The following is a 24,215-nucleotide window of genomic DNA, read 5'->3' on the forward strand; positions in this document are numbered from 1 at the left end:
AATTACAGCAAAAGTGCACATGAACAAATTACAGATGTAACAGACCTGGAACAGGCTTCCAGGATTTTACCTTTATGGTGACCGCTGCATATTTCATCTTCAGGTAGTTTCTTCTATCTACAACCATCCGGAATAGACTCTGTAGGAGAATAATCTTCTTGATGACGGCCTGGTGAAGGGTGTCATGTAGTTTTTGCCGCTCTGGTCCCTTCATAAACACCTGACATCACGCAAATAAGAGTAATGTGATACAAAGTAAGGCGCATGTATACAGTAATTTGGCACCAATATGTTTGAGATTAGGAAACATTTCAACACATAACTTTAAGTAAATCTATAAAAAAAAAATAATAATAAAAAAAAACCATAAAAGTTTCACACCTTTGTTTTCCCTAGTTGGTAATTAAGTGGGTCTAGGTTTATATCCTCCAGCAAAGATGTGATGTCTGCTTTTACAGCTGAAGACGACTTAGGTAGCAAAACCTGGAAATGGTCTTTGAACTCCTGGAAGACAGAAAAGGCCAAAGCAAATTTTAGCTCCTTACTTTGCTTTCAGCTGCAAGAATATAACCAAAACCCGATTTTGTTTAACAATTCTTAAAATAGAATTGGATGCTAGTGTTTCCATGTACCTGATACGTATACTTGGCACTGTATCCAGATCTCCGAATCCGCACGGTTTCCAACATTCCTGTGTATCGTAGCTGCTGAAGCACCAGCGTTTCATCGAAGGTCATCTCCATCTAGAGAGGGTTAATAAGTATGGTGACCAAATAAACATTCCTATAATAATAAACCTTTTTTTTCGCCATTTGGAACAAAGATATCCTACAGTTACAGTGTCAGCACAGAGACAAAAGAAAGTCATTAAAGCTGCCCTATATCTGTTGGGGAAGAATATATTTAGCAAAAACAGTTGCTAAAAGTAGTTAAAATGGTGTATTCTGCTGCAGGGGACACAGGGGGAAAAGATCTAGATGTCAACACAAGTCACAGTGTGAATTACCCACCTTTTCAGAATTAGAGCGGATACACCGGATGAAGAAAGGTTCAGCTTTACCCAGTGTCTCTAGAAGTTTGTTTAATGATGTCTAGAAGAAATTCACATTTGTTTGAAAAAAATGCACTACCTTACAGAATGATGACATTATTACATCAGAATGATAATATACTAGTCCACAATGTATAGCCAGAACACAGGAAAGCATACGTTATCAAAGCCCACTATTCCCAACCCATTTTTAGAAAAGCTTTCACAATTTTCAACCAGATAGCTTTGTACATAAACATTACATCATTCTTCAAAATACAATTTATATTATTTATTTTTACATGTAATATTGCACTCTATTGAAAATAATAATAATATCAGAGGATATTGAGAAGCTAGCGATCATATAAAGGAAGAGAAAAAAAAAAAATAAGGAATCTGTTCAGGGCGCTCGGTAGTTCTTAATAAATGAACTGCCAATTTCATAAATGCATCTTTTAGGAGTTAATTTATGAAATCAACTCAATTATACCACACATTTACTCCAAAACTTAGCAAAATGTTTAAAAACTAATCTTCTTGTGCTGTGTTATTGTATGTGAATAAAGTTTCTTTAGAACGTAAATAAAATACAGTCCTTTTAAGTAACAATATTTAAACTTAATATCAAATTAATATTTAGATATTAGGTATGCTGGAGGTCAATATGCTATTAGATTTTACAGTATTAAACCATATTTTATTTTCCTAAAAAGTATACATTCCACTGTAATAATTTTTACCCTGAGTGACATATCACTATATTGCAGGGGATTTTAACTCCAGTCATCAAGTAACTCCAGCAGATCATATTGTCAGCATTTCATCATGCTCATGTATGTTGACAGAGGTAGTAACCTAGGGCCCTGTGCTGCCACTAGACCACACATTGGGGGAGTGATAGAGCAAAAAGCCGCTAAAAGGTACAATTTATACACTGAAGTGCCAAAAGTCATGGGATAGCAGTACAAAGGTAATGGTAGTTGGAGTCACCGTACGGTGACGTCTTGGAAGCCCAGACATGCATAAGTTGTAATTTGACATCTCGTGAGTCAGTTTGAACACCGGCTAAGCTGCTCATGGCAAGGCGATGTGAATTATCAGAGTTCAAACAGGGAATGATAGTGGGTGCCTGAAGTTGTGCAGACATTCAACATTCCTTGATCTACGGTGTCACATATGTACCAGGAATACCTCATGGATGGCATTACCGCCCACCATGGACAGCGCAAGTGGCCGACCATGGGTGCTTAATGATCGTGACCAGCAACGACTGGCCAGAATTGTTCATGGTAACAGATAAGTGACATCCACATACAATGGAGGATGTAAGAGAAAAATATCCAACAGGTCAGTGCAGTGTTCTTTAGCTTCCATGGGATATGGCAGCAGAAAACCCACCAGAGTGCATCTGTTAACACTACGACACCGGAAACAGCACCTCACCTGGGCTCGTGACATCACTAATTTGACCCTGGAGGATTAGCAACATTTAGCCTGGTCCGATGAGTCACTGTTCCAGGTGTTTTGGGCTGATGGTAGGATACAGGTGTGGTACAGATCCCATGAGGCCATAGACCCCAGTTGTCAACAAGGCACCTTGCAGGCTGGTAGTGGATAATGGTGTGGGATGTGTTCATTTGGCATGGGTTGGGTCTGCCTGAACAAGCCATTGACCAGTAATCACTATGCTTCATTGCTTGATTATCATTTGTAGCCCCTCATGGACTTCACATAACCCCACAATCATGGTATATTCCAGCAAGATAATGCACCGTGTCATCAGTCCCAAGTTGTCCAGAAATGGTTCGAGGAGCATTCGGGAGAGTTCCAACGAATGGGATGTGGTGGAGAGGTCCAGTTGCACCCAAGATCCTGCACCTACAAATATCAGGAAGCTGTGGGAATCTATCCAGGCGGCATGGGTCAATATCTCTCCAGAGGGCTTTTGTCCACTTGTGAAATTGATACCACATCGAGTTGCTGCACTTTGCCAGGCTAGAGGGAGTCCTACACGATACTAGGAATCCATCACATGACTTTTGGCACTTCAGTGTACGACTACTTTAACTGTCTATAAGGAAGATTCTCAAACCAAATACTATTTCATTCATTAAATTATATGTACTCCAGAGGTGAAAAATAACTTGTGTGAAAACAAGAGGATGTATAGCACAGACAAAAATAAAAAAAATTACTTATATGTTTTGAGATTGTTTTCTATAGGTATGTACTTCTTTATATAGCGCTGTTTCTCTCTCTTACTATATAAGAGTTATTATATTTCACCTTTGGTAGCACCATATGAATATACAGATACCCACTCTCTATATATATGTATACAGAGAAAGTGCTGTCTCTCAATTTCTAACCTACAGGGAAAATTAACTTCTTAGATCTTACTGATCCTTAAGAATTACATATATTTACTGCAACCTTATCTTTTTTTTTTAATACATATCAATTAAAAGTTATATTGTATTGTTGATTAAACTTAAGTGTGCCCCACTTTATTATTTTTCTTGCACTCTGGCAAGAACCACCCTTTCAGTTTTATATTACCTGACTATGGGGAGGGCCACCTACAATAACATACATCATAATATTACACTGTGAATCCTAATACTAATCTCAGGAATACCAAATCTCCTTTCTGCAAGTGCCTCCTCTTTCAGTGTGTCAGTGAAGAAGCTAGTGGTCCAACAATGTGGTGCTTAGTCTCCAGTTGGGAAGCAGGATTCCTTGCCAAGAATGCCCTCATTAGGACATTACATCCTTTCTGAATACATTAGATAACCCTGTGCTCCCAATAATTTAAACTGCAATTACCTTTTTTTAAAGTTTACCAAAGTTAAAGTTTTTTTTCAGAGATTTCTCGCTGTCTTTTTTGTTTGTTCTCTGGTTCTGTTGTGGTTGGTTTAGTTAAAAAAATAAGTGTCGTACAGGAAAGGTATATGGATTTTTGGAATATTTTAAAGTACCAACAGCCTAATGGAAGCAAGAACCCGATGGTACAGTACCACCCCCCTGTCCAACCTAAATTTATTTTCACTATTACAGAGTACAAGTGTTTAACTCCATATGCTCTTGATTTTTGGTGTGCATTTATGATAAAGAAATGTGTTTGACCAGATTAACACTAAACCTTTTGTTAGGGCAAGGATAATTACTATATGACCTCCTGTGTCAGAATGTCACAAAAGTTAATTCCCAAAAATGGCAATACAATGCATTAAAACTACATTTCGACAACTACTCACAGCATTGGGACATTATCTTTGTGCTGTACGGCTGAACATGATCAATTCTAGTGCAGCAGTGGCAAACAATAAATAAAAATATTATGTAAAAAAGCATTAAAACACTTGTTAAAGGGAGTTTCCACTACGCAACATGAAAGTCTGAACGTCCAGCGTTCAGACCGTCATGTTGCCGAGGTGCGGTGCCCGCACTGAACGTCATTCAGTGAACGAGCCCGACCTCCTATCCCTGAACATGCCGAACCCGCCGAGTGTCTTCAGGTTGACGGGCATGTCCAGTAGACAATCGGGGATGGCAAGGACCCATCGTGCACACGCATCGCTGGTCCTTGCCGGCTATCCATTACCCGACTCTGTGAACAATGTGACCAAAACCTCCTGGTTTCGGTCGGATTGTTCATAAAGCTGGGTAATGGATAGGCCCCTTTAAACTGATCAACAATTATTGTGATAGTCTTGTGCAGGAATCTCAAATCTCCTTTCTGCAAGTACCTCCTCTTTCCCTGCGTCCATGAAGAGGATAGGAAAGCTTCCTTACAGGACTTAATAGTTCAAAGAACATTTTTAATTCCAATATACCAAATAAACTGAGTGCCCCACCTCTAGAAATAAAACAATTACTCTCTAAGCTAAAAATAATAAGGGGATATTAAAATTAAATATTAATTAGACCAACTCCCTTTTACTTTATGTTTTAAAGTCCGTTAGTAAACATGCAATCACCCACAAACTTGCTAATTATTTTACTAAGCTTTGAAGTATAATTATGTTTTTAAGAATAAAGTTGGACTCCAGAGTGCCCCTGAACAGAACACTTTCTTTTTGGTTTCTTGGTTTGAGGTAATATGTATGAATTTTTCTGGGGTGCAGCAACCGTATGGCGATAATATAAATAATTAAGAATAAACAAAATAAATTGGGAAAATGTCTAATATTCTGGTGCCGAAGCTCGAGTAATTTGAAGCTTGTAATGGAAACAATTTTATTTTACTATAAAAAAATATATCTTATAAAAGGGATTAATAAGAGAATTATAATGAAATCAAATGGCCAATTTGAGTTTTTCGTCAAACACGCATTCAAAATACAAATGTCTAATCTTTATTATTGAGTTTTTAATTTAGAACGGTCATAAGAAAGAGCATAGTTTACATAATATCATGCAAATACACAGATCACACAGATGCACAATTTAATCAGACTATACCTGGAATTGTGCACTGATACTTGGTGGTTTCTTCTTCTTGTGCAGGTGAAGGAGTGACTTCGTAGTACGGTCATGGAGCGTCATGCTCATTATCAATTTTAGAGATTGTGTGTCAAGCAGGTTCTATACGTACATTATTCAAGAGAAGAAAGAACAACCTCATATTGCATAACAGTATAAGAACATTTTTAATTTAGGCTATATACTGTAAATCGAAAAGTTGTAGCAATGGACAAAGTTATCTATTGAAGGGTATGTTTTAAGTGAAAATCGTAACTATGAAATGATCCCTCCTGTTTCATGGCCACAAAGCAACTGCTCATAATCTGTTCACTTCACTAACAAAATGGATAAGGGTTGCACACCAAATAATTCCATGAGCTCAACACATATACGAGAGAGATCCCTAAACATAAAAAGCACAAAAGGCCCATGATATATCTCAAATACATTACGCAGTGAGGTCAATAATGAAAAAAAAAAGAATTATTAACTGATGGTAGTTTGTAGAACTACGGTCCAAAACCAAATAGCAAAAGAGAATTGAAAGTCACAATTTATTGTAACCCTAATAATTTTACATTGTATATTCATCCTGTCAACAATAACATGTAATTTACATTTATCTATCTATGGAGTTAGAGCTGAGAGAGAGGTGCCACCTGTCTTATCCTTATAGAGATCATATACCTAGCTGCAGTCCCTGTGTGTGTCACCAATTCTTTAGAAGTGGCCGTTAATTATTAAGGTGTAACAACAGATTATATATTAGCTTCTGTACTGAGAATATGGGGGTACAAAGAGAAAAGTTGAGAATTTCAAAGAATTTATTTAAATCACAAATTTCTAATTTGTAGAAAGCTATAAAACATCTTGTTACAGATACCAAATATTTCCTTAATCTCATAAAAAAATAGAACCTGCGGTAAGCGGATATAAAAGACCTCTAAGAGGGGTAACCACAGAGCCATCCACAGACAGCTCATGAATGCCTGTATGGAATCAGCCTGCTAAATAAAAAGGGAGGAAAGTGGAGATTGCTTTAGATAAATAAAATGGGTATTAACTGGTTTTCTAATTGTAGGATATAAATCAGATTGTGGAGAAAATCTGTGGATATTTTTACTTCTGCAGAAAGTCTTAATAAGAAACTAGGGTAAAATTAGGGCAATCCAAAGCATTTTAATGATATTTAATTTGTTATACATCACTAAAATTGACCAAGAAGCAAAATATTTAAATGGGCGGCAAAATAATATTTAAGTTCATCTGTGACTGATAAGTCATCTTGTGATGATTTTACCCTGTAACATTTGCGTATAGAATATATTATCAGATAATAATGACAGTTTCTAAAAGCTTTAAAAAGGACTTTAACAGATAGTGGTAGAGATTTACCAAACCTTCTAAAGAGGACAAGTAACAGAGGTGCCCATAGGAACCAATCAGATGCTAGCTAGCACTGATCTAGTATAGGTCAGGCCAACCTGTGGCTCACCAGCTGTTGTGAAACTACAAGTCCCAGCATACCCTGCCACCGATCAGCTATCAAAGTATGCTGGGACTTGTAGTTTCACAACAGCTGGAGAGCCACAGGTTGGCCAGGACTACCCTAGTACATTATTGAAATAACTGGGGCAGGTTATGGGAGTATTGGGCCTTAAATGATTGTTGCCTGCAAAATTAGTCACTTTTATATGGACAGGTCCATTTTGTAATTAATATACGCTGATAGCTTGCCATAGTCAAATTATATTAGCAGAATTTAGGAGGATATTTTGCAGCTAATAATAAAACAATTTGTGAAGAGTCTGATTAAGGGGCGTATTCAATTAGTGGCGAAAAGTCGGAATCCGCGGAAAAAAAGTATTGCAGATGAGGTAATTTCGCCAGGTGGAAACTTTTTGCCCTATTCAATTGCAAAGTCTTTTCGCCAACGCGGAAAGTCAATACAATGTAATAGGCGAAAAAGTTTCGCCTATGAATAGCAGGCGGAAAAAGTGCAGAATTGCGGTTTTGGGGTGCAAAGGTGTGGAAATCACTCTGCACCCTTGGTAGAGTCCCCCAAAGGATAACTGCGCAAAAAAAATTATTAAAAAAAATGAGGAACACCCCAAAAAATTACTTTGAAAATGAGGGCGTAAAAGTACAAAGTAGGGTACACACATAGAAAGTAGCAAAATAGACTTTAGGGGGGACTGCAAGTATTGGGGAGGTTTTTTTTTATTGCAGGAGCTTTCTGATGGTGCGGTTTTGGCGTCACTTAGAACTTAAGCGATTTTGAACCATGCGTGCATCCATTTTAAAGTACCCCAAATTTGACAGGAGTACTTATTTTCTCGAAAAAAATACTGCTTAATGCTATTCTTCACCACTTGTGCAAAGACGCTATTTAGAAGCAATTGACAGCACTTAAGTACCTCAAATACCTTCAGTAGGGCTATTCGGGGGCATCTATATTGAACCCCAATGTTTGGGGGGTGTCAGGCTGATTTCCCCATTTTTGACAGCACTTTTCGCCTTTTTGAGTTTCGCCGGGACGAGTTTTCACCGTCTTTGGAATTGAATACGGAGAATAGCGGGGACGCGCACAATAAGTTTCCGCGGCTAAAAAACGCGATGTAGGCGAAAAATCCGACAGGCGGAAAAGTATCGTGGGTGCGAAACTAATTGAATACAGGCCTAAGTTGTTTAGAATTATCTGATGCACATTGGGGGACAGTTTTATCTTTGCTGCCAGGAGTTAAACACATACAACAAAAAAGGGAGCCACCTACTATTGTATATAGCGAAAGGAGTGGGAGGAAGCCTCCTGGAGACTAATATTTGACGAAGGCTTAGGATACGGAATGGTAAAGGTATGCGGGTTTTTGGACTAGAAATATTAAGTTGGAATAGTGCCAAAAATAATATAGAAATAGCTAACAATTGTGACCAACACTTGCACTTAAAAGGGCAGTTCACAATCCGTACAAATGGAGAGGTTAAGCTGTTGGAGATGGTATTTGTAAAGTCTCCTGCCTCCTGAGCTTAACATGTCTATCCGCCAAATCATTCAGGATTTTGTTTGTAAAATAAATAAATGATATATTTTTTCTGACTTTATTGCTAAGTTTATATGACAAAACAAGAGATATGGTAAGAACTTACCTTTGTTATCGCTGTTTCTACGAAGTCCATAGGGTCCACAGGGTGACCTTGGGGTATAGCTGGATCCTGGATCCTCGGGCACCACGGAGTTAAAGCTTTCAGCTGCTCCCAGGATGCACTTGGGTCCAACCTCCCCTATACCCCGCCCCCGAGCCACAGGCACCTCAGTTGGTAAGCAGCCCAGGCCGGAGGAGGAGACGAAACAGAGAGAAGGAAGACTGGAACACACAAGAACCATACTCACAGAAATGGGAGACGGAAAACCGGTGACCAGTCACACAGCCCATATGAAGCCAGGTGCGTCAGGGCGGGTACCCTGTGGACCCTATGGACTTCGTAGAAACAGAGATAACAAAGGTAAGTTCTTACCATATCTCTTGTTTTCTACTTCAGGGTCTATAGGGGTCCACAGGGTGACCTTGGGGATGTCCCAAAGCAGTCCAACTAAGGGCGGGGACGCTCCTGTGCTGATAGGAGAACCCGGCGCCCAAAGGATGCATCCTGAGAGGCAAAGGTGTCAAACGCATATAACCTCAAAAAGGTCTGAATGGAAGACCAGGTGGCCGCCTTACAGAGCTGAACAGCAGAGGCGCCACGGCTAGCAGCCCAAGAAGGGCCCACAGACCGAGAGGAATGAGCCTTAACAGAGGCTGGAACAGGTAAACCCTCCTGCATATAAGCCTCAATAATAACAGAACGAAGCCAACGGGCTAGAGTCTGTTTGTTGGCAGGCCAACCCCTCTTGTGAAAACCAAAGAGGATAAACAAAGAATCCGACTTCCTCACAGAACTAGTCCGGTCCACATAAACCTGGAGTGCACGGAAGGAAGCCTCCCCAGCCGAAAGATCAGGCGACTGAAAGGCTGGTACAACAATTTCCTGATTAATGTGGAACCTGGAAACCACCTTAGGCATGAACTCAGGACGAGTGCGAAGCACCGCTCTGTCCTGATGAAAAATCAGAAAAGGGGGACGACAAGAAAGCGCCCCCAAATCTGAAACACTCCTGGCAGAAGCAATTGCCAAGAGGAAAACAGTTTTAAAAGTTAGCCACTTGAGCTCCACTGACTCCAAGGGCTCAAAAGGCGGACCCTGTAAGGCCCGAAGAACCACCGCCAAATCCCACGGGGCCACAGGTGGCACAAAGGGAGGCTGGATTCTCAAAACTCCCTGGAAAAAGGTGTGTACGTCCGGCATAGCAGCGATCCTGCGCTGGAACCACACCGACAGAGCAGACACGTGCACCTTCAGCGAGGAAAGACGTAATCCTAAGTCCAAACCCGACTGAAGGAAAGCCAGAATACGCGAAACCCGGAACACCTGGGGATCATAGTTTCTGGCCTCGCACCACTGAAAGAAAGTGTGCCACACTCTGTGATAGATCCTCGCGGAAGCAGGCTTGCGCGCCCTCAGCATGGTGGTAATAACGGAGCTAGAAAAGCCCCGAGACCTCAGGACGGCTGTCTCAAGAGCCACGCCGTCAAAGATAGTCGACCCAGATCCTGGTGAAGACAGGGCCCCTGAGACAACAGGTCCCGCCGTTGAGGTAGGAGGTACGGAGCGTCGATGGACAGGCTCCGCAGATCGGAGTACCACGGCCTTCTGGGCCACGCTGGGGCCACCAGGATCAGTGTGCCTCCGTCCTGTTTGAACTTGCGCAGGACCCGAGGCAGCAGAGATATCGGAGGGAACAAGTAAGCCAGTTGAAACAGCCATTTCACCGACAGCGCGTCTATCAGACTTGTGCCTGCGTCCCTTGTCCTTGACCCGTACACAGGCAGCTTGTGATTGTGACGGGACGCCATCAGGTCCAGCTCTGGCAGCCCCCACTTGTCCACGAGTAGTTGGAATACCTCTGGATGAAGCGACCATTCCCCAGGATGCACGTCGTAACGGCTGAGGAAGTCTGCCTCCCAATTGAGGACTCCTGGGATGAAAACTGCCGAGAGAGCTGGAAGATAGCGCTCCGCCCAAGCCAGGACGCGGGACACCTCCGACATCGCAGCTCGACTGCGAGTCCCTCCCTGGTGATTGATGTACGCCACCGTGGTGGCGTTGTCTGACTGCACCTGAACGGCCCTTCCGTGAAGAGCGGTGCCGGACAACTGCAGGGCTCTGTATACTGCCCGCAGTTCCAGGATGTTGATGGGAAGAAGCGCTTCCTCCGCCGACCAACGACCCTGAAGTGACAAGGAGCCTGTCACCGCCCCCCAACCCCCGGAGACTGGCATCTGTCGTGAGCAGAACCCATTCTGGGATCCAAAAGGGGCGCCTCTCTAGGAGATGAGCCATCTGCAGCCACCAGGCTAGGGACAGAAGCACCTCCGAGGACAACACCAGCATCTGAGAGCGGATCCTGTGTGGCAATCCGTTCCATTCCGAAAGAATCAGCCCCTGCAGGGGCCTGGAATGGAACTGGGCAAACTCCCCCATGTCGAATGCCGACACCATGGACCCCAAAACTCTCATCGCTGAGTGCACCGACACTCTGCCCCTGCTCAGACAACTGTGAATCCGCAGCTGTAAGGAGGAGACCTTCTCTGGAGTCAGAAAAATCCGTTGCTGACGAGAGTCCAGCAGGGCCCCCAAATGAACCATCCGCTGTGATGGGATGAGGGAGGACTTCTTCCAGTTGATCAACCAGCCGTGCGCCTGTAGACAAGCGACCGTCAGGTGGAGATGCTGGATCAGTACCTCCGGGGAGCTTGCCAGCAAGAGGAGGTCGTCTAGATACGGTAGCAACCGTATTCCCTGGCTCCGAAGATGAGCCGCCATGACCGCCATCACCTTGGTAAATACCCTCGGTGCCGTGGAGAGACCAAAGGGTAGAGCCCTGAATTGGTAGTAGTTGTGGAGAATAGCAAACCGCAAAAACCGTTGGTGCGATGTTGCTATAGGCACATGGAGGTAGGCGTCCTGGATATCCAGGGAGACCATATAGTCCCCTGGTTCCATCGCCAGAATGATGGAACGCAAAGTTTCCATCCTGAATTTGGGAACCCTGAGAAACCTGTTCAGGGACTTCAAATTGAGGATGGGGCGATGAGAGCCATTGGGTTTCTGCACCACCGTTGAGACTGTGGCACGGGTATAATGACCCCCGCCGTCAGCAAGGCCTCTATGGCTTCCTGAACCTGCAAGGCCTTGGTTTTGTCCTGAGAAGGACTTGTGCAAAAAAACTGGCCAGGCGGCCTGTGCCGAAAAGACAGGGCGTACCCCTGGGAGACCACTTCTCGCACCCAGGCATCCGTGGTGGTATTGTGCCAGCACTGGGCGAATTGAAGAAGTCGGCCTCCCACTCTGGGGTCCCCCAGAGGGAGGCCCGTCCCATCACGCAGAAGGCTTATCTTCTTGCTTGGAAGAAGGGCGCCTAGCACTCCAGGCTTGCTTCTTTGGCTTTGAGGCGGTCTTGGGTGCGGACTGCCTCGGGAAGGACTGACCCTTTGCCTTGCCCTGAACCCGAAAGGAACGAAAGGCCGAGCTCCGGACCTTAGCAGGTGTAGTAGCTGAAGGGAGGAAGGCTGACTTGGATTTTGCCAGGGTATCTACTATTTTGTCCAGGTCCGGACCAAATAGTAATTCTCCATTAAAAGGTAAGGCCTCCAAGCCTTTCTTTGAATCTGCGTCTGCTCTCCAAGACCGCAACCACAAGGATCTACGAGCAGACACTGCTGCCGCCGAAACCCTAGAGGTCAACAGGCTAGCATCCAACGATGCTTCTTCAATGTAGGAGGCGGCATCTCTCATCTGTCCTAACAACGCCCTCTGGACGTCCGGAGCTTCATCCGTAAACGTGTCCTCCAAGGCGTTGGCCCACCCCTCAATGGCCTTGGCCACCCAGGAGATGGCCATGGACGGCCGGGCTACAGCCCCTGAGAGAGAATAAATAGACTTTAGACAAGTCTCCACCTTCCTGTCCGTAGGATCCTTCAGCGAGGATATAGACGGCAATGGCAAAGTAGCACTCCTGATGAGGCGTGTTACATGGGAATCGACTGCAGGCGGAGTTTCCCATTTCTTACAATGCGCTTCCGGGAATGGATAATTGGACGCCAAGCGTTTCTGTGGCAGGAAACGCTTACTGGGTGTCTGCCAGGCCACCGCCATGTGATCAGTCAACTGATCAGACAAGGGGAACGCTGCAGAAGTAACCTTAGCTTTTTTAAAACTAGGATACCTCGACTTGGGAGCGGGTGCCTCATCCTCAATCAGAAGAATGGCCCGCACCGCCTTAACCAGAGCCCGCACATTGATGGAAGACTTAGTGTCTACCTCCTGGACTGAGGCATCTGAGGCTGAGTCATCCTGCACCTCACCATCATCCGAGGACCCCTCAGAATCCGAAAGATGCGCAGCCTGCGTCATGACTGAGCGTTTAGACGCCCTGGAGGGCACGTCACTGCGCAACATCGACTGAAAAGCCGAAGATGCTGCCGCCAAATCTTGGACAGTGTGGGAAAGCGCATCCACCCAGGGTGGAGGAGCTGCCACAGGAGCCTGAAACGGCACCACAGCCTGTGCCACAGGGGTGGACTGAATATACATTGGCAACCCCGCATAGGGACCAACAGGCTGAGACCCCGGGGGAGTCTGCAATAATTGTGGGACACCCGAGGAATGGGGGATGGCAGGCAGGGGCAACGCCCTAGTAGGGGCGGCAGTCGGGACCGACAGACGGTCCGCGATGGACACCAGCACCTGGGAAAATATCGCCCATGGTGGCTCCTGCGACATGGGAGGTTTAGACATACCAGGGAGCGCCTGGCACCGTCCACACAGGTCGTCCTGTGACAAATCCTCCCTATCCACTCCTGCAGAACAGCGCCTGCAGGAGAACAATACCGGAGCCCCGGAGTGCTCAATCTTCTCCTCAGACATGACTTAGGAAGAAAACGTGCGCACTCACCAGTGTGCTGAACAACAGCCCACAATATGGTACTGTGTAGCACACAACTGTATGTGACGGACCTCACAAATACGTGATTTATATAGGCGAGGTCTGTAGAAACACCCTTCCCCCGCACACCTGTAGGGCTTGTAGGAGAAGGAAAGGGATAGGTATAGGCTGACAGTAAGTAGAAAAAAGACACAGACAGGCAGCACTAGCAAAAGTCACATACCATGCAGGAAGATATACTCACTGCAGCTTTCCACTACAATCAACCTCCCAGATTCAGTGTCTGGGAGGGCTATAGTGCTGTGTACACTGTCCTTGTGGGGGGAGAGGTACACAGGGGGACCGGGCCGCGTGCTCCCTGAAGATCTGCGCTGCCACTTGAAGAAAATGGCCGCTGGAGACCTCAGAGGAGGAGTGGCCCGAGTAGCTGCAGCTCAGCGACGCCAGACTACGAGCTGAAAGGCACGCTGAGCTGAGGGGAGGAGCCGCTAGACAGGGAAGGCTTCCTCCCTTGGCTAGCATATTTAACCCCCGGGTTGCCGGCATCCCGCTTGCCGCATAATTTACCCTGGTGGTCTAGTGGTCTGGGGGTATGCCTCCGCTGGAGGGGGGGCCCGCCGCCACCGCTTGCGCCCCCGGTCTGTCCCCTAGACCGGGGGCATGGGACTGCATTTACAAGGAACCCGCGCACCGCCGCTAATCAGCGGTGCGCGGCTTACCTTAATCTCCCCGGCGTCTTCAGGCAGCAGTCCCGGGGGAAGCCAGAGTCCAGCTAGTACAGACTCTGGCTTCCCCCGCCGCGACCCCCAGTTCAGTGCTGGCATCGCGGCGCCAGCAGGGAGAAGGAGCGGCAGCGTGGGCGTCTGTACAGACAGCCCATCGCTGCCGCTCTGGAGAAAAAAAACTATAGTAAAAAATTAAACTAAGTTAAAATAAAAAGCTTTAGGGGGCTGCTCCTGCAGCCCCCCCCCCCCCCCCCCCCCCCCGGAGGGTGACCCGACTCCGGCCGGGCACCATCTTAAACTGAGGTGCCTGTGGCTCGGGGGCGGGGTATAGGGGAGGTTGGACCCAAGTGCATCCTGGGAGCAGCTGAAAGCTTTAACTCCGTGGTGCCCGAGGATCCAGGATCCAGCTATACCCCAAGGTCACCCTGTGGACCCCTATGGACCCTGAAGTAGAAACAATACAGATGTGGCATTGGCATTATTTATGCCTACGTACAGTATCTTAAGCGGTCACACAGAACAACCTCTCTCAAAGTTAGCAGTAACCAAGAGGAATATGATCAGTGTAAAGACAAGAACTACATTCTTGCAGTAGGAGCCTTCTGATTCGTATGTCAGGGGTGGGGAACCTCAGGCCCGCGGGCCGTATATGGCCCGCAAGGTGAAATCATCCGGCTCGGCCAGCTGTCAGCGGCAGAATCAGCGTAGTGTAGCGGCTGTCAGCGGTGGCAGGTGGCGCAGCGGGAGAGCGGGATTGTCTGGATTGTCATTAGCGGCTGGTAGCCAATGACAGCCCTGACACACCCCTTCCCCCCACTGCGCTATCAGCGGCAGCAGGTAGCACAGCGGGGGGAGGGTGTGTGTGTCAGGGCTGTCATCGGCTATCAGCAGCGGGAGGTAGCGCAGTGGTGGATGGTGTCAGGGCTGTCATCAGGTGGATTAGTGCAGGGGGCTCTCTCCCTATCAGCGGCGGCAGGTAGCACAGGGGGATCAGAGTATCAGGGCTGTCATTGAGTGGCATGCAGGGCTCTCTCCCCATCAGCGGCGACAGGCAGGCAGCGCACAAGGGGAGGAAGGGGGGGATCAGGACTGTCATATGGCTGCCATTGAGCTGGTTAGTGCAGGGGCGTGCAAGGTCTCACCCTAACAGCGCAGACAAGCAGGCAGTGTTGGCACAGCAGGGGGTGTGTACAGTCAGTGCGGTCATCAGGCTGGTTAGGAATGAGAAGACCCCAGGGCTGCCTTATCAATCTGCCTGTCACACATCCATAGGGACTGCCCCTTCAGACTCTACCTGGCAACATACCAAAGAGAAGCAGTTACTTACAGCCATCGCATTAAGGGTGAGTTAATAAGTTTTTAACCAAATATAGGAGGCAAATTTTAAATAATACTTTTGTATGGCCCCCGAATGATTTTCTAAAATGGCACTTGGCAGAAAAAAGGTTCCCCACCCCTGGTATATGTAAACGTTTTAGAAGTCTTAATTAAAGCTGCATGTTATGCTGACTAAAAAGTCCAAATGTTTCATAGCAAGAATTACTTATAATACCTTTGGAATGAGCTGCTTCTGACGTACACCTTTAGTTTTCCTGCAGAAAGAATACATGTCAATGTCATTAGAAACCTCTTCTTTCCCTTCATTCCTGGGAAATGGTTTTAGTAAGTAAACCATTAGCAGTTAGTCAGCACAGCTGATTAGTCCCTTGTTAGATCATGGCATAGTTTCAAGGTGTGTACATAACGCACAACATTCCCGATTAGAAAATCATGCTAAATCAGGCCATGCCCCAAAGTAACCAAAACACTCCACAAACCACCAGTGCTTTGCCAAATCTCCCATTTATTGACCGGCCACTGCCCTTTTGAACTGAAATATCGGGACTGTTGGGAGTTACGTCTAACACACAAGAACACTAATCAGAAGCTATGTTAATATGCTCTACTATAACACCTGCACAACAACAACAACAACAGGGTGTTTGCTGGTGAACACTGCAGTGAAGCACTCAAAATGTACATAAAAACAAGCAAAAGACACAAACAAATCAATTGAGCCTGGAAAATAAAAAGCACACTATGGCCATTATTTAATAGACTACAGCTATTTTGTAAATCTTTACAAGGCGCTACACAACAGATCCCCCAAAAATGATACATGAAAATAACCTGCACTGCACACACAAGCTACACTCTGGCCACACCAACGTATTGTGCTGTGACCATTGTAGACAGATGGTTGAGGGTTCCTTGCACACTCACTGTAAGTGAAGCCGCAAGTGTCTGCGTAGGGAAAGGGTGCCAGGTAGGTTGGCAGGGTCATCCCCCTGCCAGGAGAGTCCCTTAATACTGCACATCAGCTGAGAGTGCCGCTCTCTGCCGGCATCAGGGGAAAGGAAAAGAGACAGATAAAAGATTACTTAGGTGTAGGAGGCTATGGATCTAATGGATTCAGATGCACGTATAGGAAACTGCCACATATCAAAACAATTGAACTATAGATACGCATTTAGATTGTAAACAGATGAAGCAAACTACTGGTAGCGTATAGGACATGGAGGGGGCGATTCAATTGTTTAGCAGGCATATCTGCTCGCATCCTCAGGAGGGATAGTGTGGTTAGTGTGCCCTAACTGCAGTTAGGGCGCCCTAACCAGGACTTTAGATGGGTTTAGACCATTTTACATGGGTAAACCCGGTCTAATAGGGCATGGAGAGGGCAATAATTAATGAGTGCCCAGAACAACTGAATTGCAAACCCGGGTGCTCATTAATTATCGCTGCCCACGCAACAATTGAATGGCCCCCTAAGATTTCCAGCGGCAGATACACTCAAACATATGTACTAAGATGCTCTTCCTTGCACTGATATACTGAAGAGGTTATGAAGTGGGGAGTCTAGTGACTGGTGTGAATATAGCAACCTAAAACTAAAATTTATAAACTGAAACAGATGCAACCCAGCACCTCAGAGAGAACCTTACACTTAGAAGAACTACAGGAGAGCCACAGTGGATACCTGGAAAGTTATTAGGTGGTGGAATACATTGCATGCACTGTGACACTGTGTTAATTACCTGTCCGCTACATGCACCTTATATGCCCCAAAGGAGACTGAACAGCAGCACCATCAAGCACAGTTTTTAGGTGTTCCTTCATTACAAAATGTATTTTATGTACCGTATTGCCCATGAGATATAATATCAACATAAAACTGCCACATAAAATGAAGCATTATGATCTGAAAAAAATAATAACACTTCAAATATTCATTGTTTAAATGTAAAAATTAAATGCACATATAAAACTAAAAACTGTGCTTTAGTTCCTTTAAAGGTACAATGAACCCAAAATACAACTTGGCTTAAATAAAAAAACTACTATCAACACACACATGTATGTATGTACATATAAAGATATTACCCCAATAGGGGACCCTATAGCCTTAAATGTCTGACAGAACAGAACTTGTATTCTGTTACATAGCAAGTAGTACTACAATGTGAAAGTCTAAAGTTCTGTGAATGAAGGGGAACATCTACATACATACTAGAAACTGTATTTAAGACAACTTGTGTTTCAGGTTTAGTGGACCTTTAAATATTGGAACCAAGTAACAAGACTCCTTTGGAACATGACAAAAGTGTGTTGCTTCTCCCTTGGCACTTACTTCTTGCTTTCATATATACTTATGATGTCTTCAAAAACATTGATATCATACTCCGTTGTACAATCAAAGGAGAAATCGAGGAGAGAGTGGCTGAAGGTGGAGTACAGTTGATCCCCAATAAGATGTGGAACAGTATAAATATATCTACTACAGTATTACTGCTTTACTTTATGTCATTTATTTTACATTTATGGAACATACTTTCTATGTATAACATTGACAAACATTTCTAAGCACAGGTAGTTATTAGTAGGACAAGGGATTGAAGTTAAGATCTCTTTATATCTAGTATTCATCTGCTAGAGGATAGAACCAGGGTGTATTGAGAGGCTATGGCATTTCCTGCCACCTATCACACTGCTAAAGTTACTATATAATATTGTACCCTTTAAAAAATGAAATACTCTCTAATTTATAAAAGCATATACTGACAACATTCTCACCACTATTCTATTTTGCAGAGTTGGCTATAAGCAAACCTATATGACACCTAAATATCGCACCATGCTGCACATTTGCAGAAACTAGTGAAAAAAGCGTTCTATTTATGGACATCATATGTCCTGTCTTTAAGCCTAATTATCTGCACATGGCAAAAAACCCTGCCATCTGGCAACGTGACACGCCCGAAGGTCACGCTCCACCGACATTTTGTATAGAAACGTCAGCGCAACTTATTGGCCATGTTACAGTGCAGGTCACTGCTCGGGGCCTCCCCCGGCAGAAGGAGGATACCAGTCGCCCCCTCCACCTTGACCCCGGCCACCCTGTCAGAGCTGCCCCCTACACTTCGACCCCACCCCACTCTGACTTGAAAGCAAGCACTGCACCCTCCCCCCACTCATAATTGGCCCCCAAACAGCCAGATGGGAGGAGGCAAAGGTGCACCCTTCCCCCACTCCCAGCAGCCTCATATCATCGTCTGGCAACAAAATATTTCTGGGTAGAACAATGAATATGTTTTTATGTGGCTGCATAAAATTATTAGGGAAAAAGTTTTTTTTCTTTATTGCTTGTTGATGCCAATTCTAAAATGAGAAAGTATTTATACTGTGCAGGTTATAGAAGGACAGTATACAGTACAGCTTATGGGTCACATAAAATAACCTGCTTTATAATTATCTATTTTTGTACAGAAGTGGGAAATAAAAAAAACAACAAGGACTTTGCAATCTTACACACACTTACAGCCCTACTTTTATATGCTTAGGTGCTTCATTTAAAATATAAAGAAATACAAGTTATAATTTACATCTGCTTACCGGTACAATTTCTCCACAGGGGTGTTTGACTTCTGTAACTCCCCCAGGGGGATTCGCGGTCCTTTTCTAACTACACCTAGATTATAGAAGAAACCGAACGTAATTATGAACAAATTGGGTCTGAGACTGCTGTTATTCTGCAGTTGCTTGTAGTGAGGGAAAGGGGAAAAGGGAGAGATCGTCGCACTGGCCGAAAAGCAATATAGAACATTTTCTAATAATAAGATATGTATGGATAGAAGAACCGCTGTTCCTTTATTGTCACACTACCAATAGTAAGTTATCAAGGTCGCGGTGGTGCTCACTAGAATTGGGGAATATATTTTTCAGTAAAAAGATAGAAAGAAAAGAACTCTGTTTGGTGAGCACTCTGAAAAAATTTAATTGGATAATATTAAGAAGTTACTTTTAATATGCAAATGTTAAAATATTACTCTGTCATAATGAGCAAGACAATAAAGTTTAAAAAGTTGTTGTGCATACTATTCCTTGTAGATACATACACTCGATATGTCAGTGATCATACAACTGACACTAGGTAGAGATGGTATACATAATGCTACCAAGCAAATATTTAAATCTCTGACGTTGTTCACAATGAAAATTTTGCACACACAAATAAAGGTTATTTAAATAATATAGAGAAACCGTGAAAGTGCATATAGGAGATATCAATTCCCCTTGCCTATATATTAATGGCAAAATATCACACAGTTGTATAGTAAATGAATATCATAATGAAATTGCTAGTATCCCTTAGACTTCAATTTGTCTCCATGATATTATCCTTTTTAAGAAAAGAAAGTATAAGGATGGTAAGGGTAAAGAAGCTGCTATTTCTGATGCTGCTGCTCCTCACCTGGGCCTAAGCTCATCTATAAGGAGTGAGTGATCATTAAAGAGCAGGTTGCCCCTAGAAACAACAGTGTAACAGTGATGTTGCTCAGCTGTTCATTTCTGCTATTGAAGGTCTTACTATTTTAACATTGGACCCACAATGAGAGAATTACTAAACCCGAGATATTCAGCAGTTAATAGAGAGATAGAAGGAGAAGGTCTTAAGATGTTAACATATATAAGTATTAAATGACATTCAAAAACCTTCAGTTTGCAATCCAAAAAAACAACATTTAAGCATTTTTGTCAGATTATGCTGTCTTTGTTTTGATACAAAGATGGTAATAAAACTTGCTGTATTTCTATGTTAGTTTCAAAAATATCTTACACTTTCTCAAATTAATAGTAATACATGTAGCTATTATAATCATTGAAACAAATAAACGCACATCTCAGTGATCTCAAAGTTGTCATAAAAGATTGAAAAAAGTCTCACCATTTATATATGGTTACTAAACTGCTAAAGTTTCACATGCATTAGAAAAGGGGGCAACCAATCTCTTCATGTAACATTTGTGTCAATATAAGGAATGGAGGGATTTATAAACCACCGTCAGTATTATAGAGCATGAATGCCTCAGTGTCTCATAGGTGGATTAAATCGCTGGATGTTATTTACATATAGTATGATCAACACTAAGTACAGCATATCAACATAGGTATAACAATTAGTGGAAAACGAAATTCCTCAAAGTTATTGCTGTAAATAGTGCAAACAAGTGTAATACTTAAATAATTGAGATCTCAGCATGTGTCCAATATCCGCAGAGATCATCAGACACACGCTGCTATCCCATCACACCCGAACATACACATTAATGGTGTATCAAAATGCTCATAATAACAGTTAGCATGTTTCAAAATGTTTTAAATGCTAAGTTATACGCGAGCAGCAAAACTGACATCCATATATATGATAAATAACGTAAGTGACAGAAAAACCCTAATAATTCTGCAGTTATCATCAACAGGTTTAATTTTAGTTTCTGCCTTGTGTTTTATCAAAAAATGCTCCTCAATTTACTGTAATTAAACAGAAAAAGGCTTTTGGATAAAGGGAAAGGACAAGTAAAGTAACCTTCTGCATGGTTATTCCTTAATAGATCCAATAGTTTCTTTCCATATTTTGCCTGACCTGCAGGAGGACAACCTTATAAATAAATGTGACGTCTTACATAAATATGAATCCTACCACTATTTAAATAGAAGTGATTACATTAAATGGTTGAGAAAACAAAGAGCGAGTGAGTGTGAACCGATCCAGGCCCCTGCTGAGAAATAAAAACTGGTGAACATATTGTAATCTGGATAAATCGGTTTAGTCAAAGTTAGAGCATATTCCTAAATCAAGCAGAAACTGACACAAAGTATGGCAGGATCTGCAAATAACAGCTGGAAATGATGTTGCACGGATATCCCCTTTTCTAGTATTCTACTGAATATTGCTGGAAAATCCCAATTTTAAGTTATATATGTCTGTAACGTTTCAGTAAGTTCAGGACCAATCTACCATGCGGACTGCTGCCTGAGTATACAAACAAAAAAAGAGTAAAACCAACATGTATGATGTACCTGCAGTCTTCTCTGCCCGTTGCCTGCCAGCCTCATTCAGCACAGCCATTGATCTAATTGCTGCCCGCAGCACAGCCCATCGAAAGACAGACACTGGATCCATGCCGATGAGTTCACGGATGTATGCACTGTCACTGCTCCGGAGGAGAGCAACAATATCAGGTCTCATATAGTCAGTATTTTTCTCACGAAAATCCTGCAACAAAAGGCAGATGAGAAGTCCATGTCTATTAAGGACAGCTCTTTTCCTACAATTCCATACATATATATTAAAAGGGAATAAAAGTAGGATATCAAATCAGTTATTTGAAGGACATTATATTATACAATTATTAGACATTTTAGCATAACCTTAAAGCAGGCTACAAATAGGGTAAAGTTACATCATACACAACCAGTGCACAATGGGAGCTCCCAAATATGTCACCACCACTGACCTTGATCTGGTACTTGACTTTGCCAGCAAAGTGACGTATGATGAATGCAGGCTCCATGACGGGTGTGCCCACAAAGTACTTATTCTCCTCGTGCTGCTGTTTGAACTTGGCCAACAGTGTACGGTAAGTGGCATGAGGGAAACTGGACAGAGAAAAAAAGCAAGCACATAAACTCTAATATATGTCTGGTGTCCCAGATCTAAAAGGAAATAAAACAAATGAATACATTGGTACATACTTGCTCTCCTCATCCAGTAGGTAAAAGAGGCCAGTTGGTTTTTTGCTGATCAAATGGATGCAGCCAACATTGTCTGTGTAATCTATGTTGTGCCAAGTAATTCCTTCGCTTTGATATTCCTCCTGTGGGGGGCACATCATATGCCTTCAGTTGCACAGAATGGCAGCTATTATTACCACAATCTCCCTATAATGTATAGGTTGGGCACATTTTCTCTTTTAAAAAACGATTTCTCACCTGTTCTAACTTGAATATGTGCTGATTGAAGTAATACTGGAGCTGCTCATTAGCATAATTAATGCAGAATTGCTCAAAGCTATTGTTTTCAAAATCTTCGAACCCAAAGATGTCAAGAACGCCAATGGATAGACACTAAGTAAACAAAAGTAAATGATGGTGTGACGTGTGTGCATGTAAATGTTACACTATAAAACAGACTTTCAGACACATTTAGCAAGTGTGCAGTTTTGTAATTCTTTAGCAGCCGATGATGCCAGAGAACATAAGAGGGCAGCAGACTCAAGAAGGTCAGTGCTGTAAAGAAAACCTGCAGAAAAGTGTAATTAGCTCTTACAGCAAGACTGACACCAGGAAAAGCTAAAATGCAATTACTAGAGGAGAACCTTGCTTGTTTTTGTTTCTTTTCTATGGGGTACAAGTAAAAATGAGTGAGGTTCTCTTTCTGGGTAGCCAACGTTATAGTAACTGACACACTCACAGATACTTGGGGCTAATTTTATCTCATCCAGATACCTGTATCTGGGAGAGATTCACCAGCACAAATTAAGCATATTACAGAGCTATTAGCTCAGCAAGTTTATTATGGATCTTTCTATATTCAAAATATATTTGCGTTTGCTGTGACATACATTCATTCAGTAGAAAATTCTCAATAAATGTTTATATGTAGTACAGATTCATCTGTATTATAGAGGCTGTTGCACAAAATGTATTAAAATATAGCAGTTGTGTGTCACAATGTGGTGTACAAATTTAAAAACTGGTAAGAAAAATACAATTACAATATACATCTCAAAGAGAACAGCATCTGACTCCTTCACTCACATTGACAGATTCCTCCACATCCTTTTTGTTTAGCAGAGCATGGTTTATTCTGAGGACGATCCAGTCAAACAAGGCACTGTACAGAGATTTTGCCATGGAGTCACGAGCAGTCACAGCCTGCATGAAAAGATTTGTTGGAAAACAGATTCTGTGCCATCAGAAGGTACCATATAATTTTGCTAACTTTTATGGATTTATGATGAACTCATGGATTATAACAAACCGCACCACACAGAGGTGTGCAAATTATTAGACTTACTTACAGTTTTTACATTTCATAGTTTTCCTGACTTACTGGCCACAAACTTACACTGTATAACTATTTTGCAATTGGTCCTCTATTTAAAAACATTTGGTTGGGAAATTTTGTTTTTTTGAAAGTGGCATCCTTGGCAGAAAGTAATGTAGATGTCCTTCCCTGGCTAGGTAACAGCTCAGATGTAAATCCAATGAAAATCTTTGGGCAATATTAAAGAAAAAACTCAAAAAGAGGACAAACACCACCAAGGCTGTCCTTATAAAAGAAATATCTGAATATGGCATAGGAATGAAGACATCAAGAGAAACTGACACTCTCATGAACAGCAGTGAAACCATATCAAAATGATTATAAACAACAGATATCATACAAAGGCTCATATTCAAATAGAGCCGAAAACAGAACTTTTCTTCGCCATCGGCGAAATCTGCCGATTTTCAGCGAAAAAGCCTGTGTAATTGCCGATTTTCGCCAAAACAAACAGTGAAATCGGCCGATTTTCGCCCCCAAAAAATGGCGAAAACAGGAGGGATGGAAAAAAACAGC

The 24,215-nt window shown here is 43.2% G+C and overlaps 1 protein-coding gene across 5 annotated transcripts in view; it reads right to left on the bottom strand.

Annotated features, from left to right (window-relative positions):
- Positions 1 to 24,215, bottom strand: part of MYO9B (myosin IXB) — a 177,669-nt gene that overhangs the window by 63,694 nt on the left and 89,760 nt on the right. For 4 of the 5 annotated variants that reach the window (XM_088478473.1, XM_088478474.1, XM_088478472.1 and 1 more), the window contains exons 9-21: positions 23,411 to 23,527; positions 22,583 to 22,717; positions 22,346 to 22,467; positions 22,108 to 22,249; positions 21,671 to 21,866; positions 19,202 to 19,277; positions 17,940 to 18,029; positions 15,822 to 15,861; positions 5,498 to 5,620; positions 1,011 to 1,091; positions 633 to 743; positions 382 to 504; positions 71 to 220 (exon numbers count right to left, since the gene is read on the bottom strand). In XM_088478473.1, coding sequence (XP_088334599.1) covers positions 71 to 220; positions 382 to 504; positions 633 to 743; positions 1,011 to 1,091; positions 5,498 to 5,620; positions 15,822 to 15,861; positions 17,940 to 18,029; positions 19,202 to 19,277; positions 21,671 to 21,866; positions 22,108 to 22,249; positions 22,346 to 22,467; positions 22,583 to 22,717; positions 23,411 to 23,527 — 1,506 coding nt within the window. The remainder of the gene's footprint in view (positions 1 to 70; positions 221 to 381; positions 505 to 632; positions 744 to 1,010; positions 1,092 to 5,497; positions 5,621 to 15,821; positions 15,862 to 17,939; positions 18,030 to 19,201; positions 19,278 to 21,670; positions 21,867 to 22,107; positions 22,250 to 22,345; positions 22,468 to 22,582; positions 22,718 to 23,410; positions 23,528 to 24,215) is intronic. The other variant, XM_088478475.1, reaches the window with a different exon arrangement.

The sequence above is a fragment of the Taudactylus pleione genome, unplaced genomic scaffold (genome assembly GCF_031769625.1).
Source record: "Taudactylus pleione unplaced genomic scaffold, aTauple2 ptg000214l, whole genome shotgun sequence".
Lineage (NCBI taxonomy): Eukaryota > Metazoa > Chordata > Amphibia > Anura > Myobatrachidae > Taudactylus > Taudactylus pleione.